Source organism: Pyrus communis, chromosome 5 (genome assembly GCF_963583255.1).
Source record: "Pyrus communis chromosome 5, drPyrComm1.1, whole genome shotgun sequence".
Classification (NCBI taxonomy): domain Eukaryota; kingdom Viridiplantae; phylum Streptophyta; class Magnoliopsida; order Rosales; family Rosaceae; genus Pyrus; species Pyrus communis.
The window spans coordinates 11,194,035-11,216,265 of NC_084807.1; the positions used below are offsets into that span (position 1 = coordinate 11,194,035).

General features: G+C 36.6%; 1 protein-coding gene and 2 pseudogenes across 1 annotated transcript; all 3 read left to right on the plus strand.

The window, feature by feature from the left end:
- The first annotated feature begins 9,474 nt into the window (after positions 1–9,474).
- Positions 9,475–9,592, plus strand: LOC137735776 (5S ribosomal RNA; annotated as a pseudogene).
- A 3,783-nt stretch (positions 9,593–13,375) lies between these two features.
- LOC137733922 (kinesin-like protein KIN-UB) lies at positions 13,376–14,296 on the plus strand. Its single transcript, XM_068473138.1, has 3 exons — positions 13,376–13,636; positions 13,829–13,929; positions 14,073–14,296. Exons 1-3 carry the CDS (start codon positions 13,465–13,467, stop codon positions 14,220–14,222), a joined length of 423 nt encoding a protein of 140 aa, XP_068329239.1. The 5' UTR covers positions 13,376–13,464; the 3' UTR covers positions 14,223–14,296.
- Positions 14,297–14,310: 14 nt separating this feature from the next.
- Positions 14,311–21,985, plus strand: LOC137733923 (kinesin-like protein KIN-UB; annotated as a pseudogene).
- The last annotated feature ends 246 nt before the right edge of the window (positions 21,986–22,231 follow it).

Consider the following 22,231-nt stretch of genomic DNA (forward strand, 5'->3'; position numbering starts at 1 on the left):
TTTGGTCTTGGCCGTGGGGTTTGGTGTAAAACCCCGGGGGTTGCTGCCTAAAGCCTCCTTGTTGGTAAGGTTGTTGAGGCTCCCTCCACTTGAAATTTGGATGGTCTCTCCAACCCGGATTGTATGTATTGGAATATGGATCATTCCTTGGCTGATTTTGGCTTGGAAATCCAATGGCGTTTGCACTCTCCCATCCCCCATTCTCAATCAATTGAGGGCACTTTTCCGAAGGATGACCTTGAATAGAACATACGCCACATACAATTGGACTTTGGATCTTCATTCCTTCGGCCATCTGAGACACAAGAGAAGTAAGATTAGCTAATTGAGTTTGAATGTCGGATTGAGAACTTACCTCATTCACTTGTTGCCGTGGGGGGGTCCCTTTGCCCAATTCCTTCGTATTGTTGTGCATTGAGAGCCCGGTTTGCAATAAGGTTCTTGGCTGCCATAGGGGTTTTATCCACCAACGCTCCTCCCGCCGAAGCATCAAGCATTTGTCTTTCAATGGGAAGAAGACCTTCATAGAAGTATTGAAGTAGAAGCTCCTCTTTCATTTGATGTTGAGGACATGATGCAACAAAGGTTTTAAAACGCTCATAGTATGTTGGAAAAGACTCCCCTTGACTTTGTTGAATTCCACTAATCTTCTTTCTCAAGAGAATGACTCTTGAAGTAGGAAAGAACTTTTCAAGAAACGCCCTCTTCATGCTCTCCCAAGAGGTGACCGTTCCGGGTGCTAGCTCATATAACCAATCTTTGGCCTTCTCCAAAAGTGAGAACGGGAAGGCCTTCATCTTCAAAATGCTACCATCAACGTTAACTGGAGTCATGCTTGAACACACTACCTCGAACTCCTTCAAATGCTTGTTGGGATCTTCCATGGATAATCCATGGAATTTTGGAATGTGGTGCAACAAGCTTGACTTCAATTCAAATTCGTCGGTCTTGTCTTGAGCCGCCCTTGGGTATTGGATGCACAAAGGTGCGGCATTGGCCATTCCCGAAGCCGAAAGCTCCTTGATTAAAAGACTCAATTTAGACTCTATGACTTAATTTGGACGAAAATACACTTGGTTTTGACTCTAAAGACTCAAAAAGACTCTTTTGGACAGATTTGGAACAAATAAGAAAGGGGGTTTTGATTTTGGACGAATTTAAAAGAAAACAAGTGACTTAAAACTTTAAAACAGATTTTGGACGAAAATAAGAAAAACTAATGGATGATGGGATAGCCAAGGGATACTTCTCCACACATGATACTTTCTAACATAAATTGATTTCCAGTTGCTTTTCCGATAAACCATGAACCTCAACACCCCAGATTAACCGTGACATCACTAATTAACCCTCAGATTTCCCTTAAGTTAGTGGATTGGATGACATCATACGACAACCCAAAGCATTCTTCAAAAAGTCCCCTACATGACATCATAATAGAGATACGGTTAAAGATCATTACGTTCAATGGAAACCATAAGTATTGACAAAGCACTTGTAACTATGCCATCATGATACGCATGCTAGGAATTTACTTAACATGATTGTGAAAACAACCTTAACTACTTGTGAATATAAGTTTGTGACGATTATGTGAAACACCCTTATATTCTAGCCCCAAATTCAAGCATGCACATTAAGTAGGCCTCCCTAATAAACATACAAGAATAAGTTATCCATCAAACGGTTAAGTAAATTGCATTCGCAATTTATGAAATCACAACTGGAATTAATCAAATCATATTATAATTGTAATCATGGCTTCAAAGCATCCCTAGGCTAAAACGAGTTTAGCCTCTCATGTTCATGACAAAACAAAGCAATATAGATTTAAACATTGAAAATAAAAGATAGATTACACCTAGACACGTCCAACACTCCAACTTGAATGTACAAACGCCCAAGGCTTGGTCTTCCTTCTCCTTCTCCTTGCTAGGTCACGGCACAAAGGTCTATGGTGAGTTTGTGGACGATTTTCTGGATTTTGGATGGTTTTAGGTATATATGGAGGTGCGGCAAGGGGTTATGGTGGTGTATGGAGGTTGGGATGGATGTATGGAAGTAGGGGAAAGATGGATGGGTGGTTGCAAGGTCACGGCAAGGGTTGATTTCTGAAGGGATGTATGAATGTTGTGTGAAGGGATGGTGATGATTAAATGGCACGGCAAGGCTGTTTATATAGGCTATAGTTTGGCACACTTAGTGTAGGAAAAGGATTGCCTAATCCTATTGAAAAAGGGGTATCTTAAGGCAGAAACCAAAGGGGATTGGAAATAGGGAATTCGGCTAGGAATTAGGGATTCTAGAAGGTTTTTGGTGCGGCACATGTATAGGGCTGAGATAAGGTTTCTAGAAGGGAAGGTTTAGGGCAGATTCCTAAACCTAAAGGGCCAAGGATACATGATATTTGTGTAGGAAAAGGATTGTAATTCCTAACCCTACAAGGAATGGAGTTCTTGCGGCAATTTAGTGGATAAGGCTTCTAGAAACTGAATTATGTGCTTAAATGTGTAATTGATTCTCCCTAAGTAGCTAGGTTTAGGTCCCAATCTGATTTGGATAGGATAGGATAGGATAATGTTAGAGATAGGATAGGATAAGGTATGGATAAGGTTGGATAAGATAAGACTTGGATAAGATAAGGTTTGGATAAGATCCCTTGTTTCTTGCTTCTTCCTTATCTTCATTGGAATAGAACTTCTTCCACCAAATTTGTAGCCTTTCCTAGCTCTTCTAGTCTTCAATTTCGTCCATCCTCTTTGCTCCATTGTTAAGCTATCCAATCCATGCCCAAAAATGCTCCAAATAGCCTCAAAATGCACTTTCTTGCTCCTTTTGCCATTAGGACCTAAAAACACACGAAAATACTTTAAAAGACTGAAATACATAGTAATTAACTCACTAAGTGTAAGGAAACAACACAACTAAGTAGCATAAATATGCTCCTATCAGCACGAAAAAAAAAATTAAAATAAAATGTGAGAAAAAGAAGAAGAAAAGAAAGAAAAAGAGTAAAAATAAGTGAGAATGGACTCACAAGTGTGATTGTTGAAGAAAGGGCCCAAAAAGTTTGAATATGGCCCTAAGTTTTGTGTGACTTCCCCTTGGGTGTTCAAAGTTGACTTCTGCGTTCTAAAGGGAATTCTAAGTGCCTAATTCAATACTTTGCTCACTATTGCTTAAAGAACGTTTGTTTTCCCTATCCTTTCTTTGTTAAGCCAAACACCTTTAGCCCCGTTACAACCCTTATGCTTCTATCTTGATCGTTATGTGTTCAATAATGTGGAGTTTGGAATTGATATGAGCTTATGGTGTCACTGGTTCTCGCATCTAAGTAGGAGCATTCCATTCTTGAGATCATATCTAAACATGCTTATTAACTCCAGAAAATGCTTTCTTTGTTATAACATATGTGAGATACTAATCTTTCATGTTTACATCAATCTCTCACATATAACTAGTGTAGGGTGTGTAGTCAGAAAATCTGTGTGAAAATAGAGTGCATTCTAGTAAGGAATTGAGTAAATTCTCTAAAGCATGTTACTACAGTTGAAATGTGTTTTAATTGCTTAATTGTGAACTAGTATGTGGTGACTATGATTAAGAATGTACTTAAGTGTAAAGATGGCTAAAATCTGTGAGAATAATGATTTTTAATTTGTCATGTGCATTGGAAATCCCTAAGACGGTTGTTGGAAGGTTTAGGTTGTGTTTTACTTGTTTAGTGTCGTTTTGTTTATTTGTTATTATTTTGTTTTGCTCGAGGACTAGCAAAAGCTAAGTGTGGGGGAATTTGATAGGAGCATATTTAGGCGACTTACTTAGCTTGTTTTCGTGCATCTATGTTGTTAATTCATAGTTATTTTAGTAGTTTAAGCCATTTTCGTGTGTTTTTAGGTTCATATGGCTAAGGAAGCAAAAAGATGCATTTTGGAGCATTTTGGAGCAAAATTGGGCTTGGAATGGATAGCATATGCTTGGAGCCAAAGTGTTGGACGAATTTGAAAGCCTTGTATGCACTTTGGACATAGAACAAAGGGCCTAGCCCAATCAAACAATCCTTTGAGCCATGCAAAACCTCTAGCCCAATCAACAACCCTTAGCCACATGCATTCACATGCATCACAACCCCAAAACCATCAAGAAACACCCATTGCCGTGCCTTGCACTCCCCCTTGCATTTTCAGCCATTCCATTTCATCATTACACCACCTTCTCCATCTTTATTCCACATGCATTCATCATAATTCACCCTAGCTACCACCATTCACACACACATGCACTCACATGCATTCACACACACTTCACACAAACAAACAACTCAATGCCGTGCCTTCCTCAACCATTTCAGCCACATTCTTCCACTTCCCACTTCATCATTGCACCACATATTCCATCCTTTAATTCACCCACATGCCCCTTTAAATCATTCAATCACACCATCACACATTCATTTTCCAACATTGCACGTGCACTTTGCCTTTCATCATTGCACCACAAATCAACCACATTCACACATCAACCATTTCCTTTGCCGTGCATCACTCCCATTCTTTAATCCAATTCAGCCATTTAATCATTCAACCATGCTTTTCCTATTTCATTACTCATTGCACATGCATTCACACCCCTTTAATCCACATGCTTTCACAACCTAATTCACATGCATATTCTCCCATTCCCCCTATAAAAACCCATGCATTCATTCACAAGAAAATCATCTCATTTTCATACACAACACACAACACAAAATCCTCCATTCTTGCCGTGCATATCCCTTCATTTTTTGCATATTTTCTCTTCATTCCAACCACTCCAACCACTCCTCATCCCCCAAAAACTCACCTTAGACCTTGTGCTACAACAACGAGGAAGAGAAGAGTGCCTAAACGTTCATACAATTCAAGTTTGAGTTGTTGGAATGTTTAGGTGTTTCTTTGATTTCAATGTTTAAATTCAATTCTCTTTGTTTTGTAATGGAAGAGAAGAGTGCCTAAACGTTCATACAATTCAAGTTTGAGTTGTTGGAATGTTTAGGTGTTTCTTTGATTTCAAAGTTATGAAGAACTAAACCCCCCCTTTAGCTAGGGGGTGATTCAAAATACATGTTTATGCTTGCAATATGAATTGATTACTTTTGGTTGGAATTTCATAAGTTGTGGATTCAATTTGTTTAACCGTTTGAATGAATATTACGCTAGAATATAAGTGAGTTTCACCTAATAGTTACGAACTTATATTCACAAGTAGTGGAGGTTGCTTATAAACAATTGGTGATGTATAATTCCTTCCTAATGCTAGAATATATTTAGTATAATGGCACAAGCAAGGGTGTCGAATCCGCAGGGACTAATTGGACCTATGTAACTACTTGTTTTGCAAGAACTCTAAGAAATGAATCAAACTAAACAAACTAGGCAGATTTGGAAATGAATCAAACTAGTCTAAATAGACAGATTTGTTGTTGTAACTTGAAAGCATGAGAAAATGAAGTAAACACAAATAAATGAATCAACAACTAATGTAATGGGATAGTATCAATGGAAATGAAGCTAGGGATTCGGTTTCACCATTGCTCAACTAAGTCCATGTTTGTCAAGTTAGTTTGTACTCATTCATCTACCTATTTCTTGAGTTTGTTTCACTTGGATATGATCAACCATATGATGTGTGGATTTGATCAAATGTCTCTAATCATGAACATAATTGTGATGTGCAACTTTGGTTCATAATCAAGATTATGTAATGTACAAGAAACTTTCATAAAACCAAAGGGAATAACTCGGCAGGATGTGTGCTAAACACTCCCTTCATTCATTCACATATCTACCAAGATTATGCATGATGTGTGTTCTAATCTTGGCTACACAACTTTGTGATTAATTCAAATGATGATCAAACATTAAAATCAACACACAAAGTCACCATTAAAACAGAAAATGAAACAAGAAATAGATGGACAAACTGAGCATTCTAACTTAATTACATGGCAAACTTTGCAAGGTTACATCGAATCCCTAGAGGAAGATTAGTTACACTTCATGTTTACAAAGGTTTAACATAAAAATAAATAACATGAGTGAACATATGATTAAGAAGGAGAAACCCTTGAAGCAAAACTGATGTTGAAGTCCTTGAAGAGTTCCTTGGTGTTGCTTCTCCAAATGTGGTGCGGATGAAGGTAGAATGGCTTGGTTGAATGGTTTCTGCCCTTGGGACAGAAAATGGATAGAGAATGGAGTGAAATGGGAGAGGTTATGGGTGTGTAATGGACTGGTTGAAGAAGAAAACTTGCGGAACCCTTTGTTGTGTCAAGTGAGCCTTGTTTTATAGAAAAAAATGTGTCTTACACAATCAGATTGGATCTTTTAAATGTTTAACTCAGATGGCAGTGCATAAGTGATGGAATGGCATCAAATGAGCTGGACTTGAATGGGTTTCTGAGGTGTTGTTCTCACGGCATAGACAAGGTCTGCAAAGATGTGGTTTGTTTAATCAAAATGCATGTGCCCTTGCTGCAACAAGTGAGTGGAATCTGCCAAAAGTGAATTGTTTGTACAAATTCTGGAAAGGTGAAATAGGCACACGGCATGGATAAAGGGATGAGTTGGATTTCTGAAATGATGGTTGCAAGGAGTGGTTTGTTTAATCACAATGCATGTGAATTTCTGCAAAGATGAAGTGGAGAAAGATAATGGAGTGTAAGGTCAGATTGTGAGTCATGCATGTGAGGGATGTTTTGGGTGTTAAAACATGGAATCTGCACGGAATGGAATGATTGTGTTTGTTGGTGTCAAAATGGCTGAAATGAATTAAGTGATGGAAATGGGTGTTTTTGGCGCAAAAGGGAGGTGGACAAGTAGTGGAATGCACAATCTGACTTGGTGCTAGAAGTGCATAAAGTGATGGGATGATATGGGAACACACGGCCAAGGTTGAGACATGCATGTGAATGCATGTTTTGATGTTGGAACCACATAGCTGACTTCAATGATTTTGCCTTGTTTAGAATCACCCAATATGGCCGAATTGCATTTCTTAACACTTCACATCTTTTCTGGAATGTTTTTACTTCATGTGCCTTCCCAGTGATCCAAATTCACACTTGGCTGCACACTAACACCAAATAATGTAAAATGCAACTAGTTTAATCCAAAACAATCACAAAGACGCCAAATAAGGAAGATAAAAATGCATGCAGAATGTGACTTATCAACAATCGCGTTAAACGAATTCTTGGCATAAGTTTCATGCGTATTCCATAGTAACGAATGCCTCGTCAACAGTTATAATTTTCATTGAACTTAATGATCTTTGTTGAATGTCTCTATCATGCGTATTCCATAGTTAGGGACTTTGATTAAGAATAATTTGGTTGTAATGCGTATTCCATTCAATCCAACGAATCTAGGGAAATCTGAAAGTTAATTTAAGCGGACCTAATTAACTTGGAGCATTGAGTTTCATAATTTATCGAAAGACCAACCGAAAATCAATCTTGTATGCAAGTGTAACATGTGTGGAGAACAACCCCTTAGCTATTCCATCATCCATATTTTCATCACATTCATCTTTACTATCTGTTTTAAATTATAATCTGTCCGTTTAATTTAATCTCGTCCAACCACAATCACCCCCCTTATTTTGTTAAGTCTTAATCATTTGATTTGTCTTATTTTATGTTTTTGAGTATTTGGAGTCTTTTAAACTTGTTTTGAGTCTTTTAGTTTGTCTTAGTGTTTTAAAAGTTAGTTTTATTTATTTGAGTCAAGTATTTAGCATCCCTAGTTAATCCCCGGTTAGAACGATCCCTACTTACATCATTACTACAATTGTCACAAATAGGGTTTAGTTTGTGTGCGTATAATTATCGCATCAATTGGATGCTAGGATATAAGGAAATTTCACCTAATCGTTATGGAATTATATTCACAAGTAGTAAAGGTTGATGATCTCAATCACGTTAAGTAAATTCTTGGCATAAGTTTCATGCAATCATAGTAACAAGTGCTTCGTCAATGCTTATGGTTTTCATAGAACTTAATGATTCTTGCTTGTATCTCTATTATGCAATCATGTAGGGGACTTGTGGGGAATGTTTTGGGTTGTCGTATGCAATCATCCAATTCAATAACGTTAGGAAAATCTGAGGGTTAATTAGTGCAATTCACGGTTAATCTGGGGCGTTGAGAATTCATGGTTTATTGAAAAGCAATTGGAAATCGTTTTATATGCAAGTATAACATGTGTGGAGATGAACCCCTTAGCTAGTTTTCCATCCATTCAATTCCCATCACATTCATATTTACATTCTGCCTTTAAATTACAATCTGTGCATTTAGTTTAACTTCGTCAAAACCTCAATCTCCCTTTGCTTTAGTGTCCAATTTAGTTAAAAAGTGTCTTAGTTTGTGTTTATAAGTGTTTTGATTCAATTTGTTACACAAATTCGTCCAAATTCACCAAAGTGCTCAAAACTGCCCAGAAAGTGTTTTTAAGGCAGTTTTGAGTGTTTTGGGTGCTGTTTGAGTCTTTTGGTTTGTTTTAGTGTTTTAAGTGTTTAGTTTTGCATTCTTTGAGTCTAGTTTAGTGTTTTAAACTTTATTTTACGTTTTTGAGTCAGTTTCCAAGTGATTTTGCAATCCCTCCTAATCCCCGGTTAAGAACGATCCCTACTTATATCTATACTACAATTGTCAAAAAGAGGGTTTAATTTGTGTGCGTATAATTCTCGCATCAGGGGTGTGTCAAAAACGTCCCAAAAATCAATATAAAATGTTGATGTGGTTAAACTGTAACCGTTCAAATAGGAGGGGAATGAAGGAGAGAGAGATTAGGAGGGGAGAGAATCCATCTTCCTTTGTGTGTGGGTTGTTTATTAAAGTTTTGTACGGTGGTGGTGACTGTACCATTTACTGACCGGAAGACTCATGCGTGTTTATTTTATTTATTATTTTTTTCTTTTAGTTTCTATCTTTTATGAAATTTTATTGTATTTTTTTATATAGTTTTATTGTATTTATTTGAGGTTGCTATATGGTCCACTTTATTTTGAGGTTGCTAAATTTGGTCCATTTTATTTTATGAAATTTTATTGTATTTTTTTTTTTAATAGATTTATTGTATTTAGAGTCATGGGGTGTGTCATAGGTTGATGGATGCGATCTTATCAACTCACATGCACTGGATCCCATAAGAATTTCAAAGTTAAGTGAGTTTGGACGAAACTAGTACTAGGATAGGTCGTGTTATATCCCCCACCTCGTTTTTATTTTCCATAATAATATTAATTTGACTATCTCATTTCGGAGTTGCGGGGCTCTTGGGACCCGACGATGGACGACTAATTGAATAATAATATCTAACGGCACTCGTGGGAAGAAAGGTCGGGCCGATTTGCACATGCATAAGGTTATGAAGTCATGGGGCGTGGCCAAAGAAATGGTTATATACAATTACGAGTCATGGACTAACCGATGCGATCATACCAACTCACATGCATCGAATCCCATCAGAACTCCAAATTAAGCGAGTTTGGGTCAGAGTAGTACTATGATGGGTGACCTCTTGGGAAGTCCTTGTGTTGCATCTCCCACCTCCTTTTTAGATTTCATTATTCTTTTTACGTATTTTTAGCAGCTTATTTGTGACAGACGTCATTTTTAACTGAGTCCCGTGCTTGGGAGTTGAAAGAAAAAAAATGGAAAAGTCTATTAATTTTGTTTTCCAAACCTTAGCAACTCTCCAAACCAACCAACTTGTCTCCCATAGGACACATTGGAGTACGCTAAAGCTCTTGTGCTGCAGATCACTAGAACTTTTTCTGCCCATACGCGTCGCCAAGCTAACTCTGCAATTCATTGTTTGGCAAGCTTTGTTGTTCAAGTTGATCGTGGCTGGTGTTGGTTCGAGGAACCCCCATACCTTATTGTTGACTAATTAGTAGAAGATCGTCATAGCTAGTTGGGTTGCCCTGCTGTTTGTGTTGGCACTTTTGTGGTTGTCTTGTCTCAGTTTTGAGCTTTATTCCTTTCTATAAATGAAAACATGTCGTTACTTTCAAAAAATTTATGCCACTTAATTTCGAGTTAGTTTTGTTTGACAATCTGATATTCTGCACTATACTATTTTATGGAAAATAATTTGAATTCGGTTGTAAGCAATAGATACGTTGTCTTGGCCCTTTTGGTCAATTAATGGCACATTTAATAACCGTTACAATTTTTTTTTTTTTTTTAACTTACAAAGTAGTTGTTAGTACGTATCACACAAAATTTTAATTTTTAATTTTAAAACCCTAAAAATAGAAAATAAAATTTGACAACAAATAATTATAAAACGGAGCCTAATCTAATCAAATTATTGAAATTATGTTAAACTATTGTGCAATTGCAATTTAATAGTCGTATGATTCCTCTTACACGTCTAACACCCAAACAAGCAACCAGATACAATGACAAAGACACATTTTCTTAATTTTGCACCCAAACCGTTAAATCTTTATTTTTATATTTTTAATTAAAAATTTAACAATTAAAAACACTAAAAATATTTACCGTTGAAATTTTTATTTAGGCCATTTAGTACTACGGCCTAGTTGTATTTCTCTGCACTTGTGGATGAGATATCTTTGGATTCTATTCTCTATCCAAAAGCAAATTTAAACCACTATATTGCTAACCCCATCCATTCCTTTAGACCATCTCCAACCCTTGGCCTAAAACCTAAAATTTTTAACCCAAAAAATTTAGGCTTTAACCTAAAAATAGTTCTTCTGCTCCAGCCTTTCTGACCTAAAATTTTAGCCCCAAATTATTAAATAATGAATTTAGGCTTTTTTTTTTTTTAAATTAACTTTTTAAAAAAAAGAAAAATTATGTAGACTATCCTAAATTAATTTTATGAACATTTTAACCTAAAAATATTTAAATTCCGATAAACATTGAAAAATCATTAAACTGACACATGAAACACTAGAGAAGAATATGAAACACATAATAGAGATGTATAAACAGAAGACACATGAGCAAACACATGGTTTTGGAAGATGGTAGAAAGAAAAATTGAAAGAATTGTAGGAGAAAAGTGAGTTTTTGTGTGAATGTTTCAACAAATATATAGGTATTTATAAATTTTTTGGGTGAATTTTGAGTTAAATAATTTTTTATAATTATTTTAACCATTGAACTTAAATTTGGGCCGTTAAATCTTTTTTTTTTTTTTTTTTGGACCATTAGATTTGATCATATTCAATCTTAGTCGTTTCATTCAATAAATTTATAAATATAAGACAAAAATATTAACTAAATTAAATGTGGACCGTTGGATAACCAACAACCCATTTGAATGTGAGCCGTTGATCAACCAAAAGAGTCGTTGGACTCAATTTTATTGGCAGACAAGTGGGAGAATATTAACTAAATTAAATGTGGACCGTTGGATAACCAACAACCCATTTGAATGTGAGTCATTGATCAACCAAAAGAGTCGTTGGACTCAATTTTATTGGCAGACAAGTGGGAGACACATCCATGTGAGTGGGGGCTCCACCATTAATCTTGGCCTAAATCCTGACATAAATTTGTTTTTTTTTTTTTTTTTTTTGTTTTTTAATAGGTTTTAGGCCATGGGTTGGAGTTGGCTTAAATCTAGCTTTTTTTTTAGGTTTTAGGTTTTAGGTCCAAATTAGAACTTGGGTCGGAATGGATTAGATGAGGAATAGAGGGGGAATTATTTTAGGCCATGGGTTGGAGTTGGCCTTAGGCCTTCTCCAACTCTGGGCTAAAACTCAAATTTTCACTTCTATCCCTCTCCCCCCCCACCACCACCCAAAACCCAACCCAACCCAATGCTAAAATGTGGCATAAAACCTAAAACTCAATTGGAAGCCGAATTTAGCCTATGATTAGTGGGGCTGGCCCACCATAAATGTATATTTTATTTAGTTTTATATTTAAAAATTCATTGAATTCAACTGTTAAGATCTAATTTGATGAAATTTAACAGTAAAAAAAATTTTAACAGTTCAAATTTAAATCTAACAGCTAAAGTAATTAAAAAAAAATCTTTCATTTGTTTCATATTTTTTATAGTGTTTAACGAGTTTTATGGTGTCAATTAGTGATTTTTCAGTATTTGTCAGAATCTAAATATTTTTAGGTTAAAATGTTTATAAAATTAAATTAGGATAGTCTACATAATTTTTTATTTTAAAAAATTACTTTAAGAAAAAAAATAGTCTAAATTCATTCTTTAATAATCTGGGGCTAAAATTTTAGGCCAGAAGGGTTTGAGCAGAAAAACTGTTTCTAGGTTAAAACCCAAATTTTCTGGGCTAAAATTTTTAGGTTTTAGGCCAAAGGTTGGAGATGATATTAGTATAGACAATATGATTTCGTTAAAAAAAAAGAAAAAAAAAAGAAGAAGCAGCAGGACTAGACTGGCATTTTAAACCCGACCCGTTAAAATTAGTATTCGGGTGAGTATTTAACGAGTCGGGTTATTAACGAGTCAATTCGTTAAATAATGCGTCATTTTGGGTCAACCTGTGAAACCCATTAGCACCCGTTAACACAGGTTAATGAGGGCTTTTATGTAATTTCAATAGTTCAAATAGGAAGCCCACAAACTCAAAGCCTATCTCTGCAACTTCAAGGAGGTCGCCGATATGCTCCATGACTACATTCCCGGTTCAAAATGGCAACAGACGATGGTTTCTCCTCCTCTGGTGGCTCTGACACTTCGTCTTAGCCGTTTTCCTGAGAGCGAGTCAAGCTTTTCTCCTCCAATAGCAGCAACTCATCCTCTGGCTTGCCGGATCAGGATCCTTCCTTCAAGTGCTTCTCTGTCTCGGACTTGAAGAAGGTCATGGCAGGTCTCTGTCAAACAACGAAAAGGATGGATAATGGAGGTAACTGTCAAAGTGGATTGATTACATTGGTTTTGCAATTGGCATTGCGTGTTGGATTTTTGAAAAGGATGAACATAAATGCACCGCCAACTATTGTAAATGAAATCTGAATGTGAGATCTTGTTTGTACATTAAAATGCGTAATTTGAATTGGAATGTAAAATTAAACCAAAAAAAAAAAAAAAAAATTGTTAATGGGTGTTAACGGGTGATCAATGAGTTTAACAGGTTGGGTTTAGGTGGTCCGTTAGCTTAACGGATTGGGTTCGAATGACCCGTTAACTTAACGGATCGGATGAAACTCGACCCAAAACTAATAAACCCGATCTCTTTACAGGTCTAAGCGGGACCCCACCTAACTGCGACGGTCTCTGTCTTTTCTTTAACACAGTGGCCCTCACCGGGCCCCACCTCCGACATCTCTCCCTCACTCCATATCTCCAACACTTTTGAAACCATCAAACCGCCACCAACACATTAGCCCGAACTTCCGACACGCAGCAGAGCAGCACACGTGAATGCCTTTCTTAATTTTTGCTGCACTTCTGTAGTCCATGGCTTCGCGAAACTATGTGGTGCAGAGGGGTGCCGTGAAGCTGGATCGCCCGGTTAATTTCAGAACGTCATCGTTCAAGTCCCGGCTCCCTCCTTCTCAATCTCCCGGATCTGCCTTGCACCGGAGCAGTCCCGCGCTGTTTGGCTCCGCAGCTTCCAAGGACGACGGAGGTCAGTTTTTGTTTCCCCAAATGGGATTCGATTGAATTTTGGAGAAAAATGGAAGCATTATTTCAATTAATCATTTAAATAAATGTTTAGAATTTGGAAAATTTGAGGTAATAGAATAAGCATGGCAAATGCAAATGAGTAAATGAAATGTTGCTTGTATGCCTGTTGCTTAACTTATTTTGAATCGAATAGTACCCGGAAGAGTTCGAGTAGCTGTAAGGTTGAGGCCCAGAAATGCACAGGAGATGATGGCTGATGCTGATTTTGCTGACTCTGTGGAGTTGCAGCCAGAGGTAATTGCTAATTTTGTTTCCGTAGTGTTTTTCGAAGTTTAATTTGGGAATCCCGGTGGTTTATCTCTTTTATAAGTTTTATTTTCAGATTCTTGGTGTTTGTGGTGTAGCTATTAGTGTTTGATATTTGTTCTACTGCACAGCTTAAAAGGTTGAAACTTCGAAAGAACAATTGGGAGTTGGATACCTATGAGTTTGATGACATGCTTACTGAGTATGTATCACAGAAGCGTGTCTATGAAGTTGTTGCCAAGCCTGTCGTGGAGGGTTATTTTCTATTATGGTCCATGTAGTATTTTCCATTATCTTGTAGTGACATTGCGCAACAACTGAATAGTTGCCTTTTTGTTAGTGTAGAGTGTTTTAGATGGTTACAATGGCATGGTTATGGCTTACGGTCAGACAGGTACAGGGAAAACATTTACTCTTGGACAGGTCGGAGAAGGAGATACATCTGATCGTGGAATCAGGGTTCGTTCAATGGAGGGTGTTTTGGCAGATATATCTCCTGAGACTGATTCTATCTCTGTATCGTACCTGCAGGTTGTTAGACCCTTGTCCCATTATTGGTTTGATCTTCTTAATGCTTTCTGTTTATGTCTAGTTGTGATTGTTCAGAAGCTTAACATTCTCTGTCAACCGAATTTTTTTTATAGCTTTATATGGAGACCCTACAGGATCTGCTTGATCCAGCAAATGATAATATTCCCATTGTGGAAGATCCAAGAACTGGTGATGTTTCAGTTCCTGGGGCCACTATTGTAGAGATCAAAAGTCAGCAAAGTTTTCTGGAGTTATTAAGATGTGGGGAAGCTCATCGTGTAGCTGCTAACACAAAATTGAACACTGAATCGTCTCGTAGTCATGCGATTTTGATGGTAAAATAGTTGACTGTCCAGTATCTGTTTATTTTCATTCATATAGTTAATTGTTTTGGTCATGATCATGTCATAGTTTCTATTTGGTAACCAGGTTGTTTCAGTATAACATAATTGGAATCTTGATGTTTATAAGTGCCTTAATGCAGGTACAGGTCAATAGGTCTGTCTTTGGAAGAGAATATGTGTTGCAAGTGAAAATGGTGACCCCACTCACTTGACCAAGCCTTTCAAGCCACTAGTCCGGAAAAGCAAACTCGTTGTGGTAGATTTGGCAGGTTCCGAACGTATACAAAAATCAGGTGTGTATCCCAACTTGTGACCTTTTATCAGTTTTAACTTTTATTATACATAAGGTTCTAAAAGACGCTAGGTGCTAGTCAGGCGGTGGGTTGGGGCCTAGCGCCTAAGCGGCTAGGCTGGGGCCTAGGCGGATTTAAGTAAATATATTAGATATCGTATTAATAACTGTCTATTTATACTTAAAAAAGCATAATCGTATTGGGATACATAGATTGTAAAACAAAATGACCTATATATTGTAAAGTATTAGAACATATTGAAAACATGGGGAACAAACATATGATGAGAGTTCATCCAAGTATTCAACAAGTCTCCTACATTTTATTATAACAACAACAACAACAACAGCAAAGCCTTTTCCCACTAAGTAAGGTCGGCAAGTTTCCTACATTTTATTAAAAAAATAAAATGCAAAATGAAAGTTATCGATTTTTTGTCTAAGTGAGAGTTGCGAACTAGGCGGGTCTAGGTGCTCTAGGCGGATGCCTTCCAATGCTTAGGAATTTATCGGGGCGGTGGCTAGCAACCTAGTCCCTAGGCTGGGCCTAGTCGGTGCTAGGTGGGGATTTTTTGAACAATGCATGTCAGCATGTCTGTGCAAATGTGTGTAAATGTTTGTGTATACGTGTGTATCTCACAAGTCATTATGTGAGTTCCTTATTCATATGAAGGCCAGTTCCACTTATATGGTGAAAGTTTTGTTTTTCCTCTATGACAGGAAGTGAGGGACATATGTTAGAGGAAGCTAAGTGTATCAATCTATCGCTTAGTGCATTAATTCTCTAGCAGAGAATCGTACTCATGTTCCATTTCGTGATTCAAAGCTTACAAGGTTGCTTAAAGATTCGTTTGGAGGTAAGCTGTCTGTTATGTCAATGCAACCTTGAGCTGAGTAGAGTACTTGATATGCTAGCCATGAGGCCCATGACTGCCATTGACATGTGAAAACTCATGATATTCTTAGCTTTGTTAATTTTGTTTGTTTGTTTCAATGTATTAAAAGGCTCGCCTCAGGGCGTGCCTAGGTGCCCTTTGAGGTTGGGCGTGAGGGTTGCCGCCTCTGTTTTGAGGGAGGGGGCGGAAGGAGTTGTCGGAGTTGCGCCTCAAGGCGCCTAGGCGTCTCTGTTTGGCTGCTTTTTTTCCTTTTTTTTTTTTTTTTTTTAACTCCCAAACCCAAATTTTGGGTAGGGTTTTAATTGCCTCATACCTCTTCCTTGCACTATCGTCTCTCTACCTTTTTTTTTCTGATTTTTATTTTCTTATATAATGGACGTGTGTGCTGTTTGCGTGCATTGTTATATGTGTGCTCATTGTGCTTTTCATCCTCTATTATATATATATATAATATAATATAATATAATATAATGTATGTATATATATGTGTGTGTTCAGGGTGATTATTGATTAATAATCTTTTTTTTTTTTTTTTTTTTAATATAATATATGTGTATGCTCAGTGTATATATTAAAAAATTTAGGTCCCGTGAGGCTTCGCCTCAAGCCTAGGCTGGGCTATCCCTCGGATGCCTCGCCCACACCTCACGCTTTTAATACATTGGTTTGTTTAGAATATTTTCATGTTTGCTAAAAGGAATTTATGTTTTACCATTTTCTTGGCTTCACATTTGTTTCAAATTGTAGGATCAGTGAGGACTTCATTACTTGTTACTATTGGACCTTCTCCACGTCATTGAGGAGAGACTACAAGTACCATACTATTTGGACAAAGGGTCAGTTCTTATATTTGGTGGTCCTAAAATTTGAATTAGGAAGCATCTATTATGTGTTTTGTTATCGATATCATATGTACTTTACCAAAGTCAAAGTTCATGTAATTGTACTAATTGGATAAGCTCCTATAAAGAAAAGGGGTAAATTTGAAATGCATCATCGCTATTCATGAAGCATGTACTTTGTTCTCACTCTCTGTCAACATCCCCATTATTCCACTTAATTCATATTCTATCTATATGAGCAGTTATTCTTCAATAATGAAATTTTTTTGTCAGTTAGTGTTTCTTGATTAGTTGGGATATGAACTATATGCTCTTTTATTATTGGCAGGCTATGAAGGTGGAGAATATATTGAAAATTAAGGAAGAGTTTGATTACAAAAGTTTGTCAAGAAAGCTTGAAGTACAAGTGGACAAGCTTATTGCAGAAAATGAAAGGCAGCACAAAGCTTTTGAGGATGAAGTTGAAAGAATAAATCTAGAAGCACAAAAACGTGTCTCTGATGTTGAAAGAAACTTTGCCGATGCATTAGAGGTTTGTTTTTTTTTTTTTATTTATTCTGCTTTATGATTCCTTAAGTGGTCTTGATGGACTTGAAACTATAGTACTACATTTGTTTTTCTTTAATTGATTCTCTTTATTACCTTTTTAATACTACCAGGCTTCTGACAGAGATTTGGTGATCAGTAATCATATTGGTTTTGCTACATTTAAGTGTTTTTATTTTTATTTTTTTATCCGTTCTGTAGAAGGAGAGGCGAAAATGCCAAATGGATTATATGGAAGCTGTTAAGGAGCAGGAGGAGAAGTTGGTCTCAATTCAGAAGCCAGACCATATGGGCCTCGGCCTGGTTGATATTAAATGTAACAGAGAGGTAGTCCTTTGAATAATCATTATGATGCTATAATGTGTTGTCTTGAAAGAAAGTTCTAGAGTTAGTTGTTGGTTTATAAGACTCTTAGACATTTGACTTAAATATCATCCAGAACTTATGTATCTTTTATGTATTGACTTTATAATTCCTAAATAATCATATTATCTTCTCATTGAGTGAAATTTGTAAAATATATTGCTCTATTATGAATGCTGCATTGAAGTCAATTCACCAGATTTTGTCTTCCATATACCTGTAATTGTTAGAATTATTGGTTTGTCATATATCTGTAAATAACATGATACATATCACTCTTGCAAGGATGTTTATAAAATTTCAGGATTCTCTTAAAGTTAGTAAAATTTGTTTACTTAAATATTTTAAAATTCTCTAGTAAAACGTGCTTTCACCTGTCTTGTTCTCTTAAAAAGTTTCTTGAACCAAAGGCATTTACAAAAAAAGGAGGAACTGAAAATGAAGATTCAATTTGTCAAACCAAGCGCACCCTTTGTTCCTGACCACCAAATACATAATATAGTTGATTTGTTTTTCTCTTATTTAGGGGTCCGGGCTTTCTCCTTCTAACGAAGTGGCTGAGTTACAAGAGTTGCTTCAAAATGAAATTGACCTAAGAGAAAAGGTTGAGGAGGATCTGAAAAATCTTAAAAGCCTAGGGCTATATTCACAATCAGAAGTATGACTTCTTTCGTAGATTATGTATTGCTCGCATCATCTGACTTCTCAAAATCCCTAAGCATATTGATATCATATTTGGGATTATTTTTGGTGTACTAGGCAGATGGAGATACAGAATTTCTAAAGCTTCATAAACTTCTGGAGGAGGAGGCTCAACATAAGAAGAAACTTGAAGAAGAATCAGTAATTTTACGCAGTCAGTTGTTGCAGTCAGATTTTGAAGCTGAGCAGGTATGTAATTCAGAGAGGTTAACATAAAAGCTTTTCCTCCATGCTAAAGTTATATTTGGTTTGTGAAACTGTAAACAAAAGTCATAATTAGTTTGTTTACTTTCAACTCAGTGAAGAAAGTATTTGAGCCTTTTGCTTTCACAAACCTATAAATTGATTATTCAGTTATCTTTTTTTCATTAAAAAAATTGCTTTCCTGGAGTGCTTATATGTGAAAAAATCCTCGGCTCAACATGAATGAAATGTTCATGTTGAGAATCATATAATGTAACAAGTTCAAGAATCTTGTCCCACACCTAAGAATTTGTTCATATGTGCTTTTATTTGTATTTATAGACGAGAAGTTGTCTTGATAGAGGCAGGTCTGGAAATGGGTTTACTGGTCTAGATTCTTCTGCACCTTCAGTTAGGCATTCTTATCCCAGAGACACTGGGAATGGACAGAAAGCACCAGTTTCCACACTCTTTGAACAAGGTAACGACAAATATTGCCAAATGCAATATTGTTCCAACCATTTTAATCCAGAGGCATCTCTCATATTGTTTTTGTCAATCAATGCAGCAGTTGGATTGCAAAAGATTTTGTCATTACTCGAGTCGGATGATGCTAATGTTCGCATTCATGCTGTAAAGGTGGTAGCCAACTTAGCAGCTGAAGGTGCGTAGATGTATCTCTGGTGGAAATTTTCTTTTGGCCAATTTTGGTATGTCTTCCAGTATCATGTTTTATCTACATCAATCTTGAGATTTTACTTTATTGCAGCATAGAAGTTCTTGATCTATTTCTATTGTATTTTTCCTTTATTTTCCTGACCTTTATTCATCTTGTTTATATCTATATAAGTGCATTGGAACGATCAACCCAGTTATCCATCATGAGCGGTTGCCTTCATGTTTTTGGTTCGTTTGTTGTAAAATGCATATGCAGAAAAGTAAATTCTTACTTGATTCAGGAGATGTGAATTGTACTCCCATTTGCTAGTGGAGGAACGGCAGTGGTTGATACAAATATTGAAGATAGCTTATCATTCTTTGTTCTTTATATAATAACTATTATGTTGAAGATAAGGTAATCTGTGTGTAGAGTTACTGCTATTTGCTAGTCCTTGACTTTCTCCAAAACCAGTTTGTCTCTGGATACACAAGTGATTCTCAGGAGACCATTCATTTTTCTTTTTATGAAGCTGTATGTTCTTTCCCCAAAACCACTTTTTCTTTTTGGGCCTTGATTTAATTGTTATACAAAAGTAATCCAGATTTCCTATATCTTAAATTCAGTTTCGTGAAAAATAAGTGGTTAGCATCTGACAGAGATCAATATTTGGTTTATGCAGTAATAGTACGCGACTCTTAAATTGAAGTTACAGTTGTATACTCTGTATGCTTTTTTTTTGTTTTTTTGAAGTTTAACCTTCTGAGAGTTTATGTGCACTTGTATGTGAAAAGCAGAGGCAAATCAGAAAAGGATTGTTCAAGCTGGTGGTCTTACTTCCTTGCTGATGCTTCTTAGAAGCTTTGAAGATGAAACCGTTCAAAGAGTGGCAGCCTTTGCCATTGCGAATCTTGCAATGAATGGTGAGTGCTCAATGATCTGTTCTTCTTTCTTAGAATGCAGGGGCTTTTTCTGTAGTTTGAATGTTATTACTTTTTGGGTTTGAGAAGTATCTGTCTGACTTTAAAATATTGGTTTTCTACGTTGCTTCCTCTCTGGAATTGCAGAAGCTAATCAAGAAATTATACTGGAGCAAGGTGGGATTAGGTTGTTAGCAACGACAGCTGCTGATGCTGATGATGCTCAAACCCTACGCATGATTGCTGGAGCTATTGCTAATTTATGCGGCAATGGTATACTGCATTGTCTTTTCTTTACTTGTTTCATTAGAGCCTTTGCCTTTTTGTTATTCTTTCTTTTAGGTTGCAGTGATGCTCCGATGGTCTTAAAAGAAAATATGTATAACCTCTCTGCATTAATCGGACATAAATGGCTTCATTGGCTTATTACAGCAGAATGCAAATCCTTTTAAAATATTTGAAGAAGACTTTGCTTTTCCTTTTAGTTCTCGGGTTTATATTTATAATTCAAACTTTTTTACTCTAATCACTAAACATGTCCATTTTCTAATTCTATGCTTCAGAGTTCAGAGGAAGGGTTTTCTGTTGTTCGTTCTTAAATTTGTCTTTGTTTGCTCTGCATTTTTTCCTAAATATGATGATACGTGTATATATAAATATCCTGCTTTGTTATTATCTTGTTGACATCCTCAGATAAGCTACAAATGAAGCTAATGTTCGAAGGTGGTATCAAGGCGTTGCTAGGAATTGTGAGGTGTGGGCATCCTGATGTTCTTTCCCAAGTGGTGCGTGGAATTGCTAACTTTGCAAAATGCGAGCCACGAGCATGTACTCAAGGTAAGAACCTCTGTCAGAAATATACCATAAACAGTTCCCGCAATGTTTGGTGTAATGTCAGGTTTAGGATTTATACGTGTTGTGGTTTGGTGGTGTAATGTCAATATGCTGACCTACTGTAGGGATAAAGAATGGAAGATCTTTCTTGATAGAAGATGGAGCACTTCCATGGATTGTACAAAATGCTAATGACGAGGCTGCACCAATCCGGCGCCACATTGAGCTTGCACTCTATCACTTAGCACAACATGGTAGATGAATTGGTCTGATCCTCAATAACATCTTTAAATCTCTTAAGACTTTCTACTTATATGTTGGGCATTCAAATCACAGAGGTGAATGCAAAGGACATGATTAGTGGAGGTGCCCTCTGGGAGCTAGTTCGTATCTCCCGAGACTGTTCACGAGAGGACATAAGGAGTCTTGCTCATCGGACTTTGAATTCAAGCCCCACTTTCCGTGCTGAAATACGGCGGTTGCGGATAGACTAATGACTTAGCACGCAGTTATATTTAGCGTCTCCAGTCGTGAGAGTGATGCGCACACAAATTCGTGATGCTTCTGTATTGGCTTGGGCAAGAATTGGTCTGATTATTCTTACGCGCTAAATAAGGGACATGATCGGTTGAATTCTGCGCAATTTGTGTAAAGCAGGCGAGGATTCAGAAGGGAAGGAATTGTTGCGGCATGAGGGCGAATCAGGTATTGTACAGTTAGATAAGGTACATAAGCTCAAAATGGCAGCACGTCTGTTCCGATGTTGTATTAATTAATTTATTCGTATAAGCATTGATAAACGTCGTCATTCTTTAGTTTGTTAAATGCTAACTTGTTTAGATTATAAGCTTCTAGTTGTAAAGGTTTGTTGTAAATACTCTCATAACTTGAAACTACAAATGTAGAATGTGTCATTTCGGACAATTGGTTTCTCTGAAGAAAGCTCTGAGAGTATGTCTGAAGATTAAATGTATCTGCTAACTATAAAATTAGGGTTATTAAGGTTTCTAATTTGATGCCTTGTTTAGTGAAGAGAAAAGGGAAAAGGATCCCGCTACAGATGGGGTTTATACAAGATCTAACCGTTTTAAAGATTAATTAATTAGAATGTCATCAACCAACTCGGTGTATAATTAGCTTTTTTAATTTTATTTTTAACAAACAATATTATTTACACTA